The 23,156-nt window shown below is 35.4% G+C and overlaps 1 protein-coding gene across 2 annotated transcripts; it reads right to left on the reverse strand.

Annotated features, from left to right (window-relative positions):
* Positions 1–44: 44 nt before the first annotated feature.
* Positions 45–18,683, reverse strand: LIG1_1 (tRNA ligase; the record flags this gene model as incomplete). 2 transcript variants are annotated; one of them, XM_051211017.1, is made up of 20 exons in its annotated part: positions 18,496–18,683; positions 14,851–14,898; positions 14,705–14,814; positions 14,655–14,671; positions 14,542–14,616; positions 14,435–14,507; positions 14,323–14,392; positions 14,229–14,291; positions 14,140–14,196; positions 13,936–14,108; positions 12,527–12,591; positions 10,424–12,217; positions 9,110–9,311; positions 6,855–7,154; positions 4,610–4,725; positions 3,200–3,300; positions 2,290–2,525; positions 1,962–2,159; positions 959–1,051; positions 45–239 (listed from the first exon to the last, which is right to left on the reverse strand). In XM_051211017.1, the coding sequence occupies exons 12-20, from the start codon at positions 10,549–10,551 to the stop codon at positions 150–152; spliced, it is 1,464 nt and encodes a 487-aa protein (XP_051071047.1). In that variant the 5' UTR covers positions 10,552–12,217; positions 12,527–12,591; positions 13,936–14,108; positions 14,140–14,196; positions 14,229–14,291; positions 14,323–14,392; positions 14,435–14,507; positions 14,542–14,616; positions 14,655–14,671; positions 14,705–14,814; positions 14,851–14,898; positions 18,496–18,683. The 2 variants fall into 2 exon arrangements, with proteins under 2 accessions (XP_051071047.1, XP_035588593.2); XM_035732126.2 differs by having other exon boundaries at positions 150–239; positions 10,430–10,701; positions 12,116–12,217; positions 14,323–14,507.
* Between the last annotated feature and the right edge of the window lie 4,473 nt (positions 18,684–23,156).

Genomic DNA, 23,156 nt, shown 5'->3' on the forward strand with positions numbered 1-23,156 from the left:
GTAATTAGAACTAAACTTAAAACTGAAGCTGTTTGTGATGGGTTCACAAATAGATGTATTTTATATTTTAATTTATCATTTTTATATAAAATATTTTACAACTAATGTTATATAAGGTGGTGCCTGTGTTTATAAAAAAGAATATGAATTCAATACATATCTTCATCATCATTGTTGCCTGTTTGTATATTGCCATGCTGATTCTTTATCTGCTCTTGACTTTGATAAAGTTCATAAACCTGGAGGTAATTAAATGAAATATGAACGACAAGGAATACAAATGTAAAGGTGGGTAAATGTAGGTGTTTATTAAGGTACTTATACAAACATGGTAGGCAATAGAAGATAACTGTCTAGTTTTTGTCCACACAACAAAGCAATCCTTTATTGATCAGTTATCTTAACACAGCAAACGTATTGTCTATTGTTAGCATCGGAGCTGATTACCAGTTTTGTTATCTCTTTGAAGGAATTGAGGGAAATCGTTGTAGTACTGTCATAAATTTGGAATTTGGAACCAGTAATCTTACTTTACAGTTTAACTGTATAAATCCATATTGCCATTACTTTGAGTTTATATTGTTTGCTTTATAATTTGGTTGTAATTCGTAATTTACTCGAAATGTTTTGCATCATGTAAGTATTCAGTTTTTCGTACATAGAGACCAAATAGTTTCTTAATTGATTAACATAGTAAGCCCATGTGTTTTTACGCTTTAAGAATCTAGAGATTCTGAAGCGACTGAATGTGTATTTTCGAATACGAAGACTGAAGATGCATATTTTGATTGGATTTTCGACTCGTCAGAAATGCAAAACAAGTCGGTAAACAGGTCGTTACTTGTTATTCGTAAGACCTTTACAATAACTACAAATAGTATGACACTAAAATACACTGTCACTGTGTCATTCATCTTCAAAACCCAAAAAGAAGACTAGTTAACAAAAGAAAAATTACTTGTTGGGCTGTTGTCGCGTCTTCAGGCTTCTTGTCATCTCGAATCCGAACGAACCTCGGGAATCTCAGTGAAATACCTTTTTGTGGATCCGCCTGAAGAGCGTGTACATTAAACAAACTAATTAGGCTCATCACTTCGAGCAGATAGTATATACATCGATTATATGTAGTTCAAAAAAGAAAAACTCAATAAACTATTTTACAGATATAATGCACGAAATCTATATTATACCTTGTATTACGATAACATAATAAGACCAACATTGGGAAGAAACATGGGAATAGGCCCTTGTATTGAAAAACATTGATTATGATCATATTCCTTATACAGTTAAATCTTTAGTAAGATCGATTTAACTACATCTAATTTCAAATATGAGTATACCTGTTAATAGCCATGTGGATAAACTTTGAATGCTAAACGTGTCACAATAAGGCCGTCCACGTCTTCTGAGAATTCAGTGATATTACGCAACAAGTTTAATGCACTAGGCATAATTTACCCTGCATGTAACTTTGTGTTAAATCTCTAAAGTAAATCAAAGAATAAACCGTAACTGCAGACAATTTTTATCTGCATTCTTAGTGTAAAGTTTTTCTCCGACAGCATGTTACTAATCTGTCAACCTTGTAATACCAGATATTTCGGTTTACAACTGTTTTATAGACTATTAAATGCATAGACCAAGTAGAGCCATTGACGATCCTTAGTTTAGCTAGTATCTGTTGGAATAATATTGGTTCCTAATATTTTGGAGATAACCAAAAACTGATAACAAACGCCAAGTGCATGTTCAATGCCATATATAAGTTTAGAGATTATTTATTCGACAAACAAATTTACTGATAATGGAGATACTTATTGCTTCATCACATCACTACTCAACTTGATGGTCTTAAATATGCAAGTGTGACACGTAGTGACTTTTTAATTAAGATAAAGATAGCCTCAAACATATCCCTTTTCATATTACAATACCTATGAACTATGGAAAGAACTTACTAAACCAGCAGCGGCTTTGTGTCCAGGTGATATACTCAAATCGGCTGCCTTTACTTCCCAAACTTGAACAGGCTCAAACCATTGGTCTGGAATTAAACTAATTGTGTATTGATAATAAGGTTTTGCTTTGTCAGTTACATGGTTCTTGAAAAACTCCGAAAATGAAGCCAATTCATCATCTTTCATTCCTGTACCAATCTGTGGAAGAAATAACCGAGAGTGAGCCATTCATTAATCTTGGAATTCATATCCTGAAGGTGGTGCAACTTAGTAGATTAGAAGTCTCCCATACATGACTCAGAACAGAATAATACAATAGATCACTTACTTTGCATATTGTCTGGTATTCTTCTGTATCTGGGTCATAGCATGCCAGCAAGTAACCACCGTAACGACCAGCACGTTTACCAGTTCCATGAAATCCACCTATCACCACTAAATCCAATGTATCACCAACACCTTCTAAATAGTCTTTTTTCAATTTTAACCAGCTATGAGATCTTTTAGCGATTTCGTAGGTAGAATTATGATCCAGTGTTTTTATCATTAACCCTTCACAATTACCTAGATGAATTTAAATACGGTAATTAATTTTAATTTATTTGGTACAGATGTTAAACAAGTGTTTTAAATATGATGATTTTGTTATCCTTCGTCAAATGTGTACTTTATAAGGTGTTTGTGAATGTGCTGTTGATCTTATGTGATCGATAAAACTGCTGCCACTTATTTATGCATATTGATCTTCTAACCGACTCTGCATAGAGTAAACCGATCCAGTAAAGTCTATGGTACCTGCGATGACCGTTGAACAAAGGCCTAAATTATCCAACTCCATAAACCTGGACATATAAAGGGAGAAATGAACCTTTAAAATGCCGAAACAAATGAGCCGTAACTCTAAAAGTTCTAATAATACAACCGAAAGATAATATTTTGAGTCGTTCTCCATGAGATAATTGCTGGAGGTGATAACAAACCAAAGGTGCTTCGGATATTATACTGACAGTTATAATTACGTATTGACTAGTTGGTATAAAAGTTAAAAGGTAATTATGTCGAGTAGTTTCACGTGACAACCAGGGAGGTTATCGAATTGTTGGCTAATAAATTCCGGGTAAATGTGAATAGCTTGAAAATAATAAGTTATTAATTATATATATTTGCTTACAAAGGTTTTTGTGATTTGTGGTTTAGAAATTGTTAGATTTACTTGTTAATCAGAGAAAATGATTTACCTTTGATGGCTTCGTCAAGAAAAGTCGCGATCTCATCTGTATCAGATGAATCAAGAGAGGTTGCCATCATGAACTCTCCAGAAATGCGCGGAAATACTTCTCTAAATTAAAAAAGATAGTTGCAGAAAACTGATAACAGAAAATACTTCACATCCTAATACAACTTTAGTGAATCTACCATTAAATGTACTTTTTCCAAGTAGACAGTAGAAAGTAATGCAAAACATAAGTTTTTATTCAAACATTTCGTCTTCACAGAAGAAAAGAACATTCAGTCAATGGAATTAATACTTTTTGAAAAGGTGTTATTAGTTAGTAATATTTTCGTGAAGAAACAGTCAGATAGAAAAGTCCAATCTTTTGTATAATGTAAGATTATAGAGTACTTTCGTAAAATATGAAGACCATACATCAAATACATAATTTGTACATCTTCCATCAGTTATTCTTTGCGTGCTTCATGATTCTTTCAACTTCGTTGTTATTACAATTGATTTCTGATCACTTCTACTCAATCTTCTGCTGGTATGCATTCTGCTTCCGATTGGTACTACATACTACTTTTATCTATCAAGATAAGTAGCATACACCAAAATATGGCGAGTAATAGCTCGATCAGTTGAAGTGGGAATAATTTTTTTCCAATCGTGTGTGATATGGATTCATCACATTTTAAGAAGAATTACAGATGCTTAATTGCATAATATGATATATATTTACACAGTAAGTTACTGAATTATTATCGTTAAATACAACTCAGTTTAATTTATACAAATCTGTCTGTTAATTCAACTGTAAATAAATCATATAAAGTGTAGTGTATTTTTAAATCATTTTGATTTATTTTGGGAGTTAATTAAGTTCTTATCACCGGCCTTCGTATCTTTTCTCTCATATTCAGGCTGCCGTGTAAATTTAGCCTGGAGTTATTAGAAACGGCTAGCAAATCGGATCGACAGTTCCGGTAAAAGACTTATAAGTTATCATGTTATATTAGGCGAAACTCAATTTGTGAACACTTCAATAAAAACCATTCGTTTATTTTTTTAGTGGCACTTTACTGTGAGATAACATTCAAGTATAGAGCATTACATATTATGAATAATGTAGTATTAGAATAAAATTCATTAGTCAATGACTAATCTAGACCCACTATAATGTTCCAGCTACCTAATCGCGCTTACGCTAAATGTAGTTTGTTCAAAAGTTAAATCGTTTTAGCTTTTTAAAAGAAAACCAAATCTTTCAAGGACAGGCTAAAATCATTGTTTTATATGTGTCTGAATTAAAGCTGATTAAATCTAGATCAAAATGATAGTGCATGAAAAGCGATGCGATAATAAAATGGAATTGACAACCTCAAGATTCAATATTTGTGCAGTGTATGCGATAAAACAAGTGCAGACTTACCGAAGTATTTCTCGACGTATGCGTAATGGCTGTTCAATTAAAGATACACCATTTATAAAAAGTATATCGAATACATAAATGCATATTTGTACTTTCAGTGTAGATTCATCTACATCCTATAAAAATGAAGAAAATACGAAAAAATTATGTTTGAGATCCTTAATTTCTTGTTGGCAACATAAAATTATTAATTTTCATTCAAATTAAAACAACACAGAGGTTTCATCCTATTTCTAACACCGAGTGACCATAAAAATTATAATCAACATGAAAATATAGGGAGCATCGGATCAGTCCATAAAAAACCCTATAAACGGATAGACTAGTCAGTTAAATTCGAAACATTATCATCTTGAAATTGTGCGCACAATGAACATAGTGACTTTTGATTGTGCTCCTATAATCTACCCATCTTGTAATCCGATTACACCTTGATCTTCAAAGACGTTGGAAGCTTTGCAACTCCATGGTGTCTCAAACGTTTACATATCAAGAATCAAACGCAAAGAATATGTTCTTAACTGTATATGGACATTTTATTCTAATGAGTTTTGTATCACTTGGGAACTATCCAAACTACCAAAAATGTTTATTCTTTGATACACATGGTGTATTTCTGAAGCCTGTTATTTCATTTGAGCAAGCACTGGAATTTTTGTGGCTCGTGACAGATTATTCTCTGAAAACCCGGAAACCACACACCTAGTGTAGATGAGTTAATATAGATAAATCTTGGCCGACAATAACTTATGCTCTTTCTCAACAGAGACAAACAAGGTGAAATCGTGAATAACTACCTACATAAGTCTTCCTAGAGGGTACCCTACTCCTAAAAGGACACAAAAGCTATCGAATTTCTTCAAGGAACAGAGAATCATAAAATAGTAGTTATTTAAATGAATGGTAACATACTAAAGTCTATATATGCGGAGTGACACGCATATAGTGAATATGAAAATCATATTCCGAAGAACACATTGATTCAGTCCAAGTCTATCACCAGGAATGCAGTAACGGATGGAAATGGGGTATACTATAACCACTTATTTCCGTAACATTAGTAAAATGTTTAATTTGCCCTTTTTGCAATAAATAACAAGCAAACAACAAACCAATATTAGATTCACTAAAAGCCATTAAAACGGAATGTATATTTCCTGGTAGTATATGTGCAAAACATGCTAAGGGAAAATGTGACACAGTTTTAGCCAATCATAAAATGCAAAAGCCTACGTTTATAACTATATATAGATAGTAGTGAGTGCTAGCGCTCTTACTAGCCTTAACCAAGATAAAATAATTATCGAATATTTGAGGTCTATATGTAATGTCTGTCTTCATGCTTTATTTGATGAACGACAATTGTTCAGTTTTCGTAGTTATCCTTTCACAAGTTACTGCGAAACGTGGCACGTTTAGGATTCATTCATTTTTAAAACGAATAAATACAAACAATTTTAAGTAAACAGTTGTTTAGATAGATTACACACACCTTTGGAACGTTCACTCAGAAGTCAAACGCGCCCCTTTGATACCGAGCCAGCAAACAAATAAATTCTACACCATATCAAGAGTCGATTTCAAGTGTCAGCGTAAACGTGTGACCCTTAACGTCAATTATAATGTTATAAAAATCAAAGTGGATAGCCTTTTGCAGATCTTAGTCAATAACATATCCATTGTACAAGTGACTGTAAAAAATGTATCTGGTTCATTTAATCACTGCATCAACCAGATTTTATTTAACAAAATTATTGAGTATAAATATTTTATTATGGATTAAAGACTTGAAGGTTGTTAACGGAATATAAATTAGATCAAAACATGCCCCGTGCAAGATTGTGTTGCGGTAGGCTGACTGACTATTTCTTAACCAATCAGCGCTAGTAGAGACCTGGAGAAGACTCTAGAATCTTCTTGTGTATAAATTATAAATTACTAACTTTTTTTACTGTGATTCCTACTTCCATACAACTCTTTCAATTGGAATATAATCACGTTCCTATCCAATCGTGTTCTGACTTGAGACTTTTCGAGTGAAGTAGTGTCCAAGAATACTAAGCAATAAGAGAAATTGTAACAAAGGTGATCTTTTATCTACATTGACAAAATTTCATAAAGATATACTTAGTTGGATATTCGGTTACTCATAAATGAGTGAGCATACACAGTAATCTTTCATACAGTGGAAATAGTAAACTGATGAAATTAAGGTAATTAAAGATATTTACTGAGTTTTACTTACTTTACGCTTTCGCGTTGATAGAACTTGGAATGGTAAAATATGTCCAGCTAAACGATCCCAAGCTACAACTTCCGAGTCGATAATACAACTCTCCAGTTTGTTTCCAATTATACCATTTGATTGAACTTGTCTTTTATTATCTTTAACAATTTCACTGAGTAGCTCAATTGCATGAGGCGTTAGTTTAGACTCTGGCAGAACCCTAGACATCAGATTATTTACGATATCAGGATATTTTGTCGTATTATCTTCTTGATTACGTGAATACACGTGACTGGCACCTGAAGGGAGAATATGAATCTGAAATAAATTTTTAAAAGCCGTAATTTTATTTCGACGATGAACATAAGCTTTTAGAATTAGGGAAGATTCTGAAGATGTTCTCCGAGAATTAAATGAGTATATATATATATATATATATATATATATATATATATATATATACAATGCGTATTTATCAAGATATTGGTTTATAGTATTTTTAGACTGTTTTGATTATAAGATTCTTTGATTTATCAGTTGCCGATATATCTTTTGCAGTCCATAAATTACATCAAACTAATCATAAACCTGTCACTCAGTTCTGTACCATAAATGTCTTAGCTATCCATATACTGTGATTTATTATTCATGATGCTCTATAGTCTTAGATTTCATCAACATGAATACACAAGTTTTATAGTCTTCCTGGTGCTTTGATTGATAGTTTTAGACGGTAAGAATATCTTATAAACAATCACTTTTTAGCATATGTAGTAACTGCGTTTATTGAACTCATAGTTATTGGACAGAAGCAGAAGAAAATCATAACTAGACTACTATGTTTTGATAAATCTACAAACAAAACAGTCAAGTCTTAACACCGATGTTTGCCTTATTCAAAACTCTGTCCGATTTCTGGACATTTGCATTGTATCTCTCGATCCGAAAAGCCTGTTTCACATGTAGTTTTTCAGAGATTGTGACATCGGTTTGGCTGGCAGTGATTGTACACTAAGCATCAGAGCAGAGGCGGGACTAATCGATTGGATCCTTATCAACTGTTGTTTATGTGCTGTTAGCTACCAGTTCACAAAAATGTTAATGAGCGTTGTTTGTGTCTGCATGAAGCCGTCAAAATGGCAGGTCATGTAACCAGTGCCTTCGCAAAACGTCCAGTTTATAAGCACTGGGTATCTGAAAGCTCTCTACAACCACTCGGCGCACGCTAATTTAGTCCGATGAACCGCCAGTATGAAGTTACATGTAAAGTCCTGTGTGAAGGAATTTTGGGTAACGACCGAGAAACCTGATGGTCGGACAGTGATATCGAGTTGGAAACAGCAGTTGCTGGAAGCTAATTCGACTCACTTAAAACACTGGTATTGAGAAGTCTGGTGTGAGCAGAACAGTCTGTCGAGCCGATGGGACGACAAGTAATAACCTTTAACGACGTTCTGGACGATAGACAGTTTCACAAGGGACAGTACAGCCTATCTATCACCCTACCAACGTGCAATTAGTGTTATCATGTTAAAACAATGGTTTTAGTGGCTTGAACGTTTTACTAATACAACCCTAGTAACTTCTATGCAGTGCATTATTTTCCTTTTCTGAGTTGAAAAAAGCGGAGAGATGGTCAGTTTATGACATGAGGCAGTGGTATGAAAGGACACTGTTTACAAGTGACATTTGTTGGTTCATCACAATTCCTCGACTCGAGTCCAAAAAATCGCTGAACTTAGTGTCATGAAATGTAATTACACATAGTTTATAATATAAGTCAGTGACGACCCTGATGTAGTTCCCTTTCACATAATTCATAAAAGTCGGGGAAAATCACTCGATATTTTCTGGAGGAAACGAATGGGGATGGACTGTTAGTAACTAAAACAATCGGTGTTTTGATAATGAAACTGTGTACACAGTGTACATATAGTGCTCAGAACAAATTCGTTTTAAAATTGACCCTTCACCTGTGGAACTGTAAGCAATATGAACACGAGTTGAACTGTACTTTCATCTCAATCTTACAACTATGAAATCGACTAATTTAAACACGTAGTAATAAATATCTGCTAATGTGGACTGCATAGATAGTGTATTCTGTAATGGCCAAACCAGAAACAATGTTAATAAATTATTATTATTACGATTTTACACCAGTATACCAACACCTCTTTAACCAATATGTCCCAACGAGAATAATGACACAAATACGCAAGTTAACTTTTGTAAAGAGAAAAACTTATTTGTATTTCACGATATCAACCTACTTGAGCCCTTTCACCATCATATTTATATTCACAAGTGAAATCACATTCTTCAAACCTCTTTAAAATTTCGTATATTCCATGTGTAGGAGAAGCTAACATTGGTTTTAGAGGAATACCTGGAGTGATTGTGCATATTTGATCCAGGGATTCATGACTACTTGTTAAAAGAGCTTTTATAAGACGGCTGTAGTCTGGACAAACGCTAGATGAGATGAGAAATAGGTAGAATAAAGGAAATCATATAGTTCATAATATTTCTGAATCCAACTGAGGGAGTATGAACAGCAACGTCTATTCAAACCTAGATTCATTTAACCTAAAGAGAATGAAGCTTTTATGGTTAATAGTGCTCCTAGCTAGTATCAAAAAATCTCAAGTTTTATTTGAATTTTGATGTTGACATTCTGTAATCAGTTGATGGTAGTTGAGTTAATTCTCATTCACGTTTTTTTTAATTCTTAAAGGGAATAGACAAAAATATGACTGAACATGGATAAACAATTCATCATACATTGGTAATGCTTACTTCATGGATTTTAAACACACATAGAAACAAATTTCGAATCATCTATTCATAAATGCATAGGGTGATTGGCAAAGATGGCAAATCGGTTGATGAAGTAGTGGATCTTCATCAGCTGGAGTAGTTAGAAAAATGTTATTAATACCCAATCATCCCCTACTTCGACGAGCGTTGCTTACTAGTGTAGAAATAGATGGGAAGCTAGGAGTGGTCAAACCAAAATGTGTTACTAGTTCATGAAGTCATTAACAATTGAATTAAGTCATTTCGGTAGAAACAGACCACCTGGTTAGGGTCCACTCGATAACCTCGATCAGTCGTTGAAAACTGGATGGCATGGCTTAGAACTGTTCACAATTACTTAGATATACTTATCCTTTAGTTTCTCACTCTTGAATCCCTATAACCCTTCATACATACCTTATCACTGACTTTTCAAATCATATTCCCACGTCTTAGTCTTTCTTTTTATCATTGCTACTACATTACTTCGATTACTCTTGTTATTTAAATCTTATCGTGATGATCAGGTACGGTAATTTTGGACAATACACATAGGTTCAAGGTTCTGTATTGATAATATCTCTCTTTCGATCACAACCGCAGAACATTTGTTATAATATGCTGTAGCAACACAATATAAAGAACTTTACATTGAAGATAAGGTTCAAACCCTACTACAAGGAGTCACAGATAACCAGCGTTTATTTAAGACGTGAGATAATCAACCGGTACCTGGTTGTAAAATCAGGATGCCAAATAAAGTGAAAGATACTTAACAAATAACTTACCAATACGCCCTTTTAACATTTGCAACTGCAGTATCCATTGTAACTTTCCAGTGCTCATTAGACATACCATTAGAAGCATTGACTACTCGCGTGCTTTTATCACCGACTTTAAAATGAAATGGCGTCATAGCCACAGCCTGACCAAGAGCTGTGAGCACCGTTTGTTCAGCTAAGCCAATACGCAATTTTCCTGATAAACTACGTATAATATATTTAGTTTCAGATTCTCGACAAGCCACTAGAAGCGAGCGAATAATTTCCACCTTTTTGTTTTGAGCCTAATAAGCGAATGGGAAAGTTGACGAAGTCGATTTGACTATCAGAATGCGAAAAGAAGTTTACTGTTCCAACACGCTTTAATAAAATCAAAGAACTGACGCAGAACAGCATGAAAAAAATTAGATGCGTAAAGATTCAAGTAGTTTGTTGTATATGCGTCATATGAAAAATTGAATGTTGTGGTAAGTTAGGGTTTTATAACTGGTTACTAATCAACTGAAATTTTATGCAAACACCTAGTTAAAATTACGGTAGAAAATCGCAAACAGATAAGTGATAATAATCCTTAGTAATATTCAGACTAATACACAGGGACAAGTAGGTTTAAATTCTCCTACTGACAAACGTGCCAGTTGTAGCGTTTAATCTCTCTGATGAATTAATCTGAAAGGAAACTACGAGTAAAACAAGTACAAAGCGGTTTAATCAATTTCTAAAATATAAACAGTGTAAATAGTACAGAAACTAGAAATAAAGCTATTAGTAATAAACGTTTAAATTCGCTGAGCATAAAATGGATACAATTACGAATAAAACTTACTCCGATAAGTCAATATTCCATCGACTGGTAATTAGCAGGTAAAGCTAGATAATGTCACAAACCAAAGTTATGGTAATGGGCATTATGCAGTACCTTGATTTGCACAATTGTTTATTTATGGACATAACTAATGTAAGAGATTCTGCTATTCACTTATTATACTGATACAAACAAGAAGATGACACGGATATGGGGTCCTTATATGACTCCATTTTGCTAGCAAAGTGATGGAGATAAGTCTAAAAGCAACGACTGGTAAACTATCAACACGTCAACCATATGTAAATTCCCCTTCAATACAAAAGAAACTGTCATACCTTTTCCTGATTGGCGTCCATCTATAGGATTTAGGACTGAAATGGAGCTGGGCTCAAAAATTCTAATTACTTATGAGCTGAAAAGATGGAATGTATATGGAGTTCATAAACAGGAGGCTAACATTAAGTAAAAAACTGACAAACTTCTCAGCCATGATGAAATTAATTTACCAAACTCTTTGGAATTTGAAGAAATCTTTGAAAAACAAACTGATACTTATTAGGTTTAATTGGGAGAAAAAAGCAGGCTACAAATAGAAAGCTTGAGAAGACTTCTTGTTGATAATATTTTAGAAAATTTTCAGCGATAAGTTTTAAAGAGTGATGGACAAATTGCTGCATGGCAGACTTAATGAGGAAATATCAGTCTGTCTGTTCCCATGGATAGTGGGACAATATAAACAAAATGACCATGAATGAACTTTCGTTTCGCTAGATATGATCAATGAAAGTTGAACTTTTGTTTAGATTAAAGCAACAAGATGAAATTTACTTCATAGGATAAATGGCTAATTAACACACCAATCATTCTCAAAAGAGAATATAATAACTTACTGAATTTCCAGACATTGAAGCAATATCTTTCAGTTTAGAAAATACTAGAGAAATGGTCAATGGTTTCGGAGCTGACAGGATTTTCTGGCGTGATCTGATAGTCTGAAAAAATTCCATTCACAGTGAAGTTTTAGGATTATATATCATAAGCAAGTTAAGACAAAAAAAATAGGAATACTGAACATATTGGCCAAATAGGACCAATAAAAACATATTTCCATTAAAATACTGCGGTGTTATTCATAAAGATTTTGTAAGGTGTTAAAAACAGTAGCCAGTCGTCTGATTTTACTACATCCTCATACTTGTAGAATGAACGTCTATTACACTCAGCTACGACTACTGAAATATTTTATCTACAGATATTTACATAAAAAGTAGGGTACGATCAACTTTGTTTTAGAAACTTACTTCGGCGACAACCCCAAGATCACCATGTTGCTTCAAACTCGAACGCATATGTTCAATCCCAACACCTATGAAAACCATGCACAACATGTTAACAAATTCCCAATTGATAATAAAATTATTAAATTATTTAAAGTGAGTTAGATAAAACAGATGAGTCTGGAGGTTAAAAATGTCTCCAACTGTATAGTCGAAACCTGTAAATTTCTATATTATTAGGCCACGTATATCTTGTAGACAAAAAACGTCAGCGTAGCTGACTTCTTCCTAATCTTACTCCAAATTAAAGAAAATGATATTCCTCCTAATGTTACTGGATTAAATATCTAATCTATGTATATAAGAGTAAAAATAACCAATATTAAAACGATCACAGTTTAAATAACAAAGTTAGAAACGGTCAGTAAATCTTTTTACAAACGTACACTAATTTTGATGAATATAGATCACTTAAACACTTGCTACTATTCCAGACCAACTTTGACATTTCTGTTAGCGAAATTAACTAGCTTTCACTCATATGACTTTGAATGATTAAAAATATTATTTTTATCAAGACAATAGTTGTTTATTAAGTAGACTACCTTACATTAAAATCAGTAAAATTAAATAAAACCATTAACCAGGTACTTGAGTATAAGTCACGCTGTGACGGTTAATAATATTACTCGGTTGCCTAAGCTTAAGAAAATGTAATGGAGTCCGAGTCTGGGACTTTGAACCAAAAGTCAAATGCCTCAAACACCAAGCTACTGCTCAGGAAAATTGACGTTATTGCATTTTTAGAGAAGCGTGTAGAAAACAAGCATTACTGAAGTACAGCTTGGTAGTCTAGGGACCGGTTCTAAAGTACTTAATTCAGTTAGGTTTAAATACTTAAGAACTACCTCCAGCCATCACATACTAAGTGGTTTTAAGACTAAATAGATGATAATTCAACTTAACTACCAACTACAATCTTACGCACTGTTTCTGTAAGGGATATTGACACTATCCAGGGATTCAAAATGAAATATCTGGAGTGGAGTTCGAACCAATAACTTACTTATTGAAAGGTGAGTGCTTTAATCACTTAGCTATCTCTTCAACAACTTGGACATGAATAATGAGCCATGTGAATATTTTTCACTCCTTCAATATGGTAAAAACTGTAATCATCTGCAAAAACCAAGTTTATTGCCTCTTGGAAGACAAGTTATTCACATGTTTATCAAAGTCCTTTAGAAGTTTTAACTATTTGAATTACTAACAAAAGCGAGTAAAAATACACTCGGTGTATAATTTTTTGTCAGATACATTTTCTATTGAATTTCGAACTCATTTTGATACACATTACCAACTACTAGAAGATATTTTGGCTTTTAGTCGTATGTTAGTAGACATCAGAAAAAGTTAAAGAAATGCGGAATTACCTGTAGTTGCGGCCAAAGCCTTTAATAGGACTGTCTCCCCCACGCCTAGTTCCATCCCTTCATATGCGGGTCCCAGTTGGTTGAGGCATAGGTAAACGCAGCTTGTCAAATCAAATGAAGACAACAAACCGACTGAGCGAAAAAAATTGCACAGCATTTCTGTTATTTTTATTCTAAAACCAATACAATTTAAATTTATGTTACCTGCCAGATGTGGCCTCAATACACTCAAATGTTCTCGCCAATGACAAATAAGGGACACTAGAAATTGTTATTTTCAAGTAGTCACCAACCTTTCACCTTCTCGCCAGTTGCAATCATGGATAGGGTGATAATCCGTTTTGCTGGGGTCGTAACTAAAGAAATAACATTATTGACAATTCATACCGGGTAACTAGTTTGTCAGGACTCCGTGACGACTTTTCATTAACATTTGATCTGCTTAGAATATTGCCTGCTTCAATTTTCGCACACTGAAAACGGACTAAATTAGACTCACTTAAGTCCTTGAATTTGTCTTTAGTTCTTGTATCAGTCACATTCTGTAACAATTTATCCTCACTTGTAGGATTCTTAGGTTATGACAAATTTTGAGGAGAAACATACACTTATTGGTTGATGTACTAAATCAGGTAATTTAGAAGGGATTTCTGCATCACTTTCTTCAAAATTAATATCGTTCTAAAATGTTATTCAATTTTATACTCCAATTGACATACATGAACATATTCACTACCTAATGTTACTTAGACACAAAAAAATTAGTTACTTTTATTGGGCATTTCTGTTAATGAATCATCACTTTCGACAATGATGCGTCTGCGCTTTATGCTTTTATGTGAAGTATTGTCAGGCTGTTTTGAACTAATCATCTTTTCCCTTACGACAGAATGTAAGCAATAATCTCAATACTACTTATTTGTTTTCTCAGTTTCTTTTTTGTCACTCCCGGAAAAGAATGATCTACAGTAAAAAGAACTTCAAAGTTAGAGCATAATATTTTAAGTCGGTTAGAATAATAAATGGCTTAACTGGTTTAATTTTACTCAAAAATGTTTCAGTGGCTGAATTTTATTTATTATTTATTTTAACACATAGATATTGGTACAAAGAGGCACCAAATACATATGCGCCACACAAGTCTCATTCGATATGTGTGAGGGCTGTGATACTGCCCGGGTGCCCAGACCGAAGCAGGTGGTTATCTTAGGGGGTCACACCCCGAGACTTTGACCTAAAGGTCTAACACACAAGGCAGTGGAGCATCGTAAGGAGATGCAGTCCCATGGAAGCCGGTGACCAACGATTGGTTCATATGCCATTTGTTCCCGCAGGATACTGGAGTCCATGTGCTATATACGCGTCTGCCAGGGAAGTCCTACTCACTGCCTTCTCGTGGCGGGGGTGTTGTTTACGAAAATGAGAGGACGAAAAGCGAATGCCCGACGCTTTAACCGGATTCCAAACCAATTGTGCACATGGACTCCAGTATCCTGCGGGAACAAATGGCTTGATATAAATCCTTTGAACAAAAAATAATAGTCTAAGATTGTAAGTGTGTCTGAAATCAGACGGCTAGGATTGGAAACAGAGGAACAGACATGATATATATTTTGGCAGGTGATTGGTAAGAATTCCAAGCACCCCTCTGATTTATACGAAATCAAGATACATATAACTAGGTACTTAACATAGTATTTGAATAAATTGAAAATTATATTTAGATATAGATGAGAAATGTGCTCTATTGAGCAGGATGATGAAGTTTAACACTCTTCGTATATTCCTGATGAACAAGAGCTCAAATGCTGAATGGAAACATTTCCACTCACGTACAGGGGAATACCGGGAGTATCTTTGTTGATCCTTGGAGTTTATGAACGAGAATTAACAATGAGCAGTTGAATAATAAAGTACAACGTTGAATATACCTCCGGACTCAGCATATTTAGTGTTTTCCACCGCTAAGTTAACATGAGAAAACAGTAGAGCACAGTAGTCAGACTAGGTCAAATAAAGTAAACGGAATATAGAACACGATAGCGTAGTATGCAAAAGTTAAGAGAACACCTATGAATTAAGATAACCATATTAGTTGCTTAAATTATCAAAACTTGTAACCCTAGAGCATATTTGATCAGATTTACCAACCACAGTATGCTGATATTTAGATATAGATGAAATCGGGTTACTTTGAAACATTAGATTAGTATGATATCGTTGATTAAGCAACGTTAATTATAAGTGCGAGGTTTTGGACAACTCGGTCGAACTGCGATAAATAGTTAGGTCTAATAGTGTTAATTAAGCTACTTACAAAGACGCGTGTTGTTGGATGATGTACATGCATGTTCATAAAGCGACTGAGTAGTTGGGTATATTTACGTCTGTTCATATAATCAAATATTGTTGGTTTAATTTTTGTGGGCTTTATAGATGAAGTAGGTGAAACCTTAAGATTCAACTGGAGAATTCGGATTAGAACCCATCATAACATTTCCGATGCACATATTTTGTTTAGAATTGCAACCAGTTTACATCTTTCAAATGTTTCTCCTTATCAACTCTCATCTTTTATCTTAGAAACATTTTCATCCCTTGGAGTTAACAAAAAGTGGCAAACTGAACTGATGAACTAGTATAAGACTCGACGCTTGATTGACTGCCATGTTCACCCTAAACTCAGGCCTTCTGACTTCACATCACTAAAAATGTGACCTAGTATCTATGATATTTTGTAAGTGTAGAAGGAAATAACGAAGTTTTACAAATCTGATCATGTGAAAAACGTCATTGCATTTAATTTGACTATGACGCCAGTCGAAAAAAGTTAGGTGTTTGTTTGGTAGGTTCTTTGGGATTTCAACTGCTATCGTTGGTTTAACCTTAACATGTAAGTCGAACACAATAGAAAATATTGGCTGCAAAATAAGGTCAGAGCTAATATTCTCTTAGATTTTAGAAAGTATTGTTGAGAAGCGTTGTCAAACGAAGTATATTTATTTATTTGAACACAAATATTAATATAAAGGGGCACCGAATACATATGTGGGATGTGATACTGCACGGGTGCCTAGACCAAAACAGGTGGTTTTCTTAGGTGGCAACGCCTGGTTTGATCCAGAAGGCAGTGGAGCAACGTCAGGAAATGCAGCCCCAATGTAGCCGTTGACGAACAATAGATTCATACGCCATGTGTTCCTTCAGGGCCCCGGAACCCGTGTGCACTATTGGTTTAAAATTAGAATTTTCCAACGACCCTAGGTGGACCCTCCGTGTCCACCAACCCAGTTAAAGCGCCAGACATTCGCTTTTCGTCCTCTCAATGTTGAAAACAACACCCCCGCTGCGAGAAGGCAGTGAGTAGGACTTCTCTGGCCATGTGATAGCATTTCGAGAGGGATAACTCTACCCACCCTCAGCCATACCAAGGCATTTGGGGGCGGTCAAACGAAGAATAAATCAAAGCTTGAAGCCTAGCTGAAGAAACTGGTAACGATGTTGAATAGGAGGGCACTATATGGAAACTACTATATAAACTTGTTTTTTTTTTCTATGGAATCGACTCAGTCAGTTGTATTTAAAATTTGAAGGATGAATGATAAGAGAGCTTTAATTAATGAACACTTTTGATTAGACTTGATAAGCTCCGGTAGAAAGAGATGCTATCAAAAAACAGGGAGATGATAAAATTCCCTAAAAAAATTTCGAAGAATTCAAATGGCTGTTTACTTCGATGCATTTTCTGAAGACTATACACCCAAGTCAATTGAAAAACAAATCTTAATTGTTCTTGATTTAAGATATCCCAACATATTGAACATGAAAACAGACCGTCCCCAGCTACCACTGTTACTAATCAGAGGTTAATTGAAGAACTCTCCTTAATAAACATGCTAGTCAGTAATATGCCCGTTCCAGAACTTGCGAAAAAGCCCATCGCATATGACATTTCAAGCCTTTTCAACAGAACCGAGAATCATTTGGAAAAAAATCAGAAAATGTCGCGCCTTTAACCATTTTCATCAAATACACACATGTTTGTTCACGAAAAACATCAAAAAATTTCGGTGATAATACGAGACCAGTAGGAAAAGTGCCATCCAAAGATTACTACGGTAGTACTTTTCGGGGAAATCAAGTAGCACATAACTCCTGATATAAGTACACAAATTTTCGGCTCCACAGGCTTTAGGGAAACCACATGAAGTGAAAATTTGGTTTCTAGACAAGAAACCCAACATCCCTATACTGGGGAAAGTTTTGTTTAGTTTGGGTAGATTTTGGGGAAAATCCCAAAAGTGTCTAGAGAAACTTCAGGGTTTTGCGCCGTTTCCCCAAAATTTACCTAAACAAGATAAAACTTTCCCAAAAATAGGGAGACTGAAATTCTAGAAAAAACAGGTAATGGTTACCAAAACCATTTAGCTATATGACACTCTAGGAAAAATATTCACTCACAAATATAGCCTAATACAAACAATCTAGGCGATTATTAAAATCATGAAAGTATTTAGATGAAGTGTTTTAAGATGCATTATTTCCAGACACATAACTCACAAGATTGATTTCTGCGGCATGGAATAAAAAGTATATCTGAGTATGTAGAGATGGATTTTTGGTGCAAACTTCGTACGACAAGACCCTGAGTAACTTAGAGAGAAAAGACGATTGCAGGCAAGCCGGACACCTACACTTGCCAGATTGAATTGAACAACCTCCTCAAGCAAGGTCACTACGCAACAACCTTTTAAATTTGACTGCTAGCGAGAATTATAATATAATTCGACGAACAATGAAGACCGATAACTACTATTTTCGAGCATTTTTTAACTCATTTGGAAATTCATTATTGCATATACTAGTATAAATCTTAATTAAGCTATTATTTCAATCATCTAAGGCTATCTACATGCGCTTTATATGAACGTGTTTCTGTCGTGAATCAGAACCCCTGGTTAAAAAGCGAAGACAGTAAAAATTATGGTCTAGGATGAGTCTCTTAACGAAAGTTACTATCATATAAGCATCACTGATATAATTATTGAGTGTGAAAGTGTGTAGGGTCAGTGAAATTCCACTGAGCCCTAGCCAAATCATCCGGCAGTTAGGTCATTGAATATCGAACAAATCACCGATCGACGTCAAGGTCAAGGACAACCAACCCGCATAAGTTAATCGTACGCCACGGACTGACCCATACGGCAGTGGTCATACCTTCGTTTGGATCTACTTCAACTAATATATTCCTGTAATAACGTCCTTTGTGTTGTACAGTCTCGGAAACATCCACTGTACCTTGATACGTAAATGGGGTAATCCACGTAAGGTGCCGACCACGAGGTGTGATTTCGACGTTAACTAGTTTGTCACACGATTCACGTCTAATTCAACTACGCCTCCAATCATTTCGGCATAGATGATCTACGTTGATGATTTACAAGTGCTAGGTATTTCACATATATGCCAAACCATAAGAAGGAGAGCTTCGTGTTTCTTGTTATGCACAATATCTCCAGAGAATGAGGTTAACTGAATTTGATTTCGTGTTGGCGATGCGGACCAAGATGAAGACCTGAGATTTATATCCATTACTTAAAACAGCTATAATTCAAGTGTCGTAATATTTACATTATGATCCCGACCCCTCCCACGGTAACTCTTTTATTTGTGTCTATTATCTCCCGTTTACTTAGATGATTTAGCTTTACTGGAAAGTGAAGAGGAAGAAGTTTGAGTTTGTTCAATCAAAAATTCAAAGTCTACTAATTGCAACATGTGTCATTTCATCTGAAGGACAACTAAAACTCTGACGACGGACCACGGGTGAACTCGAGGAGGATGTAGAAGGCTCAGAAGGAGCCGAAGATATTCCATTCAATCACTTTTTGGAAGAATGTTCTAGAATTCATACGTGTAGCTTCCTGATTGAACAATGTTAAAAACCCCTCTTTATGCTGCTTGGTGGAATGTAATGATGATTTTGTTTTTACTAAAAACCATAATTACCTGACAATCTTGTACTATAATTGACGCTGTCTGGGAATAATATTCCTTTCATTAGTCTTCTGTATTCTTATTGCGACTTGGAAGAGTTCTGGCGTTCTAATGCTCACGTTATACGCGGTATATCAAGAACAACTTCATAGATATAATAACTGGCGATGGGGTCATCGTTCCAAGATGTCATTTGCCTTTGAACAATTTGAAACCTTGCTGGAACGTCAAGAAAAACGTCTCTAACAGTTCCAGATTCACATGATAGAGACGCTAACCCAGAAAATGAACCTGAATCAAAAAGAAGTTACAGATGATCCCTTCAAATCTCATGTTAACCACATCATTAATTCTATCCATGAATTTAATTTCGATGGTTCGGCTGGCATTACTTTTGAAACCTGGTTCACGAAATATGAAGATTTGTTCAAGGTCGACCTCAAAAAACTTGATGACGCCTCTGAGGTCAGAACACTCTTACGAAAACTTGTAACGGGTGAACATGAACGTTACAGTTACTTTATCCTCCCAAAGAATCCAAAAGATTTTTCTTTTGATGCAGCGATTGAAATTTTGTCGCAACTCCTTGCTGAACAGTCATCCTTGTTTAATATTAGTTAACAATGTTTCAAGATAACAAAAGCAGGTGATGATGACTGGGTGAAGCATGCGGGGTTAGTAAACCATGAATGTGAGCGCTCCAAACTATCATCAATGACAGAAAATCAGTTTGAGTGTCTCGTGTTTGTGTGCAGCCTCCAATCTCCGGAAGGTGCTGATATTAGAACCAGAATTTCGAGTAAAATTGAATAATATCCGAATACAACACTACAGGAAGTAACCATAGAGTGCTAGAGATTGGTAAACTTAAAAAATGACACTTCCATGGTCGAAAATAATGGCCAGTCGCCATACGTTCATGTTGTAAGGGGAAAGAAAGATTCCTGCTCAAGAAAATTGTCTCACACAGACAATCAGTCTTTATCCCCATGTTGGTCATGTGGAGGTTGGCATTATAAGAGGTTCTGCCTATATAAAGAACATTGTTGTAGCAAATGTCATCGGAAGGGCCATAAAGAAAACCGCTGCGGGATAAGAACCCATAAACGACATTCTTCGAAACCCTACTCCAAGAAATACAGATATTGTGCTCTAACAAACAAAATATTGGTATCACATAATCGAGCACAATTTTAACGCCAACGAAAGTATGTAGACTTAGATGTTAATAAAAAGCGCGCACGCCTGCAGCTCGACACTGCTTCCGACATCACATTTATTAGTCGAAAAACCTGGAATGTTACCGGTAAACCACAGGTGCTCCCAACAACCCAGTTAGCTCATAGTGCATCTGGAGGGAAATTAAATATTGTTAGAGAGGTTTGTTGTACAGCTTCAAAAAGAAACGCCAAGACGAATGCAACGTTATACCTCACAGAAAACCCAGGACTAGATTTGCTGGGTCTAGACCTAATAGAAACACTACAATTAGCAAATCACACCATTAACCACATATGCAGCGCCGTGAGAAACAATAAACCAGTGGAAAAGGATCTGAAGGGTGTTGTGTTGGAAAGATATAGTTAAGTGTTTACGGAAGAGTTGGGTGAGTGCAAAAAGGTAAAAGCACTACTGACTCTTAAACCGGTAATTTCCCTCGTCTTCAGACCAAAACGTCCGTTATCCTATGCAGCGCTGCCTATTGTTGAATAAGAATTAGAGCGTCTGCAAAGAAGTGGAATAATAGAACCAGTAAACTTTTCTGATCGAGCAGTATCAATAGTGACTGTCAAAAAGCCAAATGAAAGTATCAGGTTATGCGCAGATTATTTGACTGGATAAAAGAAGCACTTGAAGCCCATCAGTAGTCTTTGCCGGTACCAGAAGATTTATTTGCGAAACTGAATGAGGGTAAGTATTTTGCAAAATTATACCTATCAGAAGCTTGGCTACAGATTCCATTAGCGGAAGAGTGTAAGCATTGCTTGACAATTAACACTCATAAAGGGTTGTTCCGATATAACAGACTTCCTTTTGGAGTAACGGCCGCCCCTTCAATCTTCTAGCAAGTTATGGATACTATGGTACAAGATATTACTGGTACAGTGGCCTATCTCGATCACATACTGATCATGGGTACAGACTATGCCGACTTAGAGAATAAGGTGGACACGGTTCTCAAACGCATAGCAGATTATGGGTCCAGATGAAAGGAAGGATTCTGGCGTTATAGTACTCACGTTATACGCGGTAAATCAAGAACAACCTTCTAGATATAACAAAAGCCTTATTCACTTTTGTTTTTCATCCATGCATAATAACAATTTTATTCCTACTTCATTGCTTATGGCTATCGAACGCTTTTACCATTCAATGGAATTATATTCAATGTTCTTACTGAGTTGTTGACTAACTGTTTCTCTTGTTCTTTACTTTTCAAGACTCTCGCATGTGTTGCGTTAGTTATATTAAGCATTAATTCCCATAACGTCTCAAGTCATACTTTTTTGGTCGAATATAAACCAGTCTTCAAATTGGGGAGAACTCTGCAAGAACAGCTAATGTTATTGTATTTTGACCCGGAGTCAGGGGCGAAATAAGACACGGAGCAATCACTAGTACAAACAATCATTACACTGTCCCTACACGCAATGTGTCTTTGGGCTGGACGAGAGATACCGAAGCTAAACATTACCTCCGTAAGCCTTGACGGGTTCGATTTTGTTCTGCGTATTGTACCATATAATTCATGGTTTAATGGTAGTCGTTAATATTTCAATTGGCCCAAATGTGGTTATTTGTGCAATGCCATGTTGGCAATACATTTTTATATGGCCCAGATAGGATTCCTTTAGGCATTTTATCAAGTTGGGCTGGTGGTGAGTGGTCTGTGTTGTATGCTTATCAATTCAAATTGTGATACATAGTTCCTACGAGAGTCACATTGTTATCAGTAGTTAGAACCAGCCATTTAAAACTAGGAAACAAATCTTGAGGTGATTTGGTCTTCTGCCGTTGTGGCACTACAATCCCTGAGCAGCACTATTGGTTTGTGTCAACTGACCTATGCTGGTCGTCTGGAACTGTACACAGTATGGGAAAATTTAGAAAAAACGAGTGAATGTGAAACGTAAGGCTTTACCTACACTAGAGGTACTCTTAATCACCCCCACCAGTATAACTCTTACAAGATAGCCGGAAGTATGACCACCTAAGCTATTTAC

This window comes from Schistosoma haematobium, chromosome ZW (assembly GCF_000699445.3).
Source record: "Schistosoma haematobium chromosome ZW, whole genome shotgun sequence".
Lineage (NCBI taxonomy): Eukaryota > Metazoa > Platyhelminthes > Trematoda > Strigeidida > Schistosomatidae > Schistosoma > Schistosoma haematobium.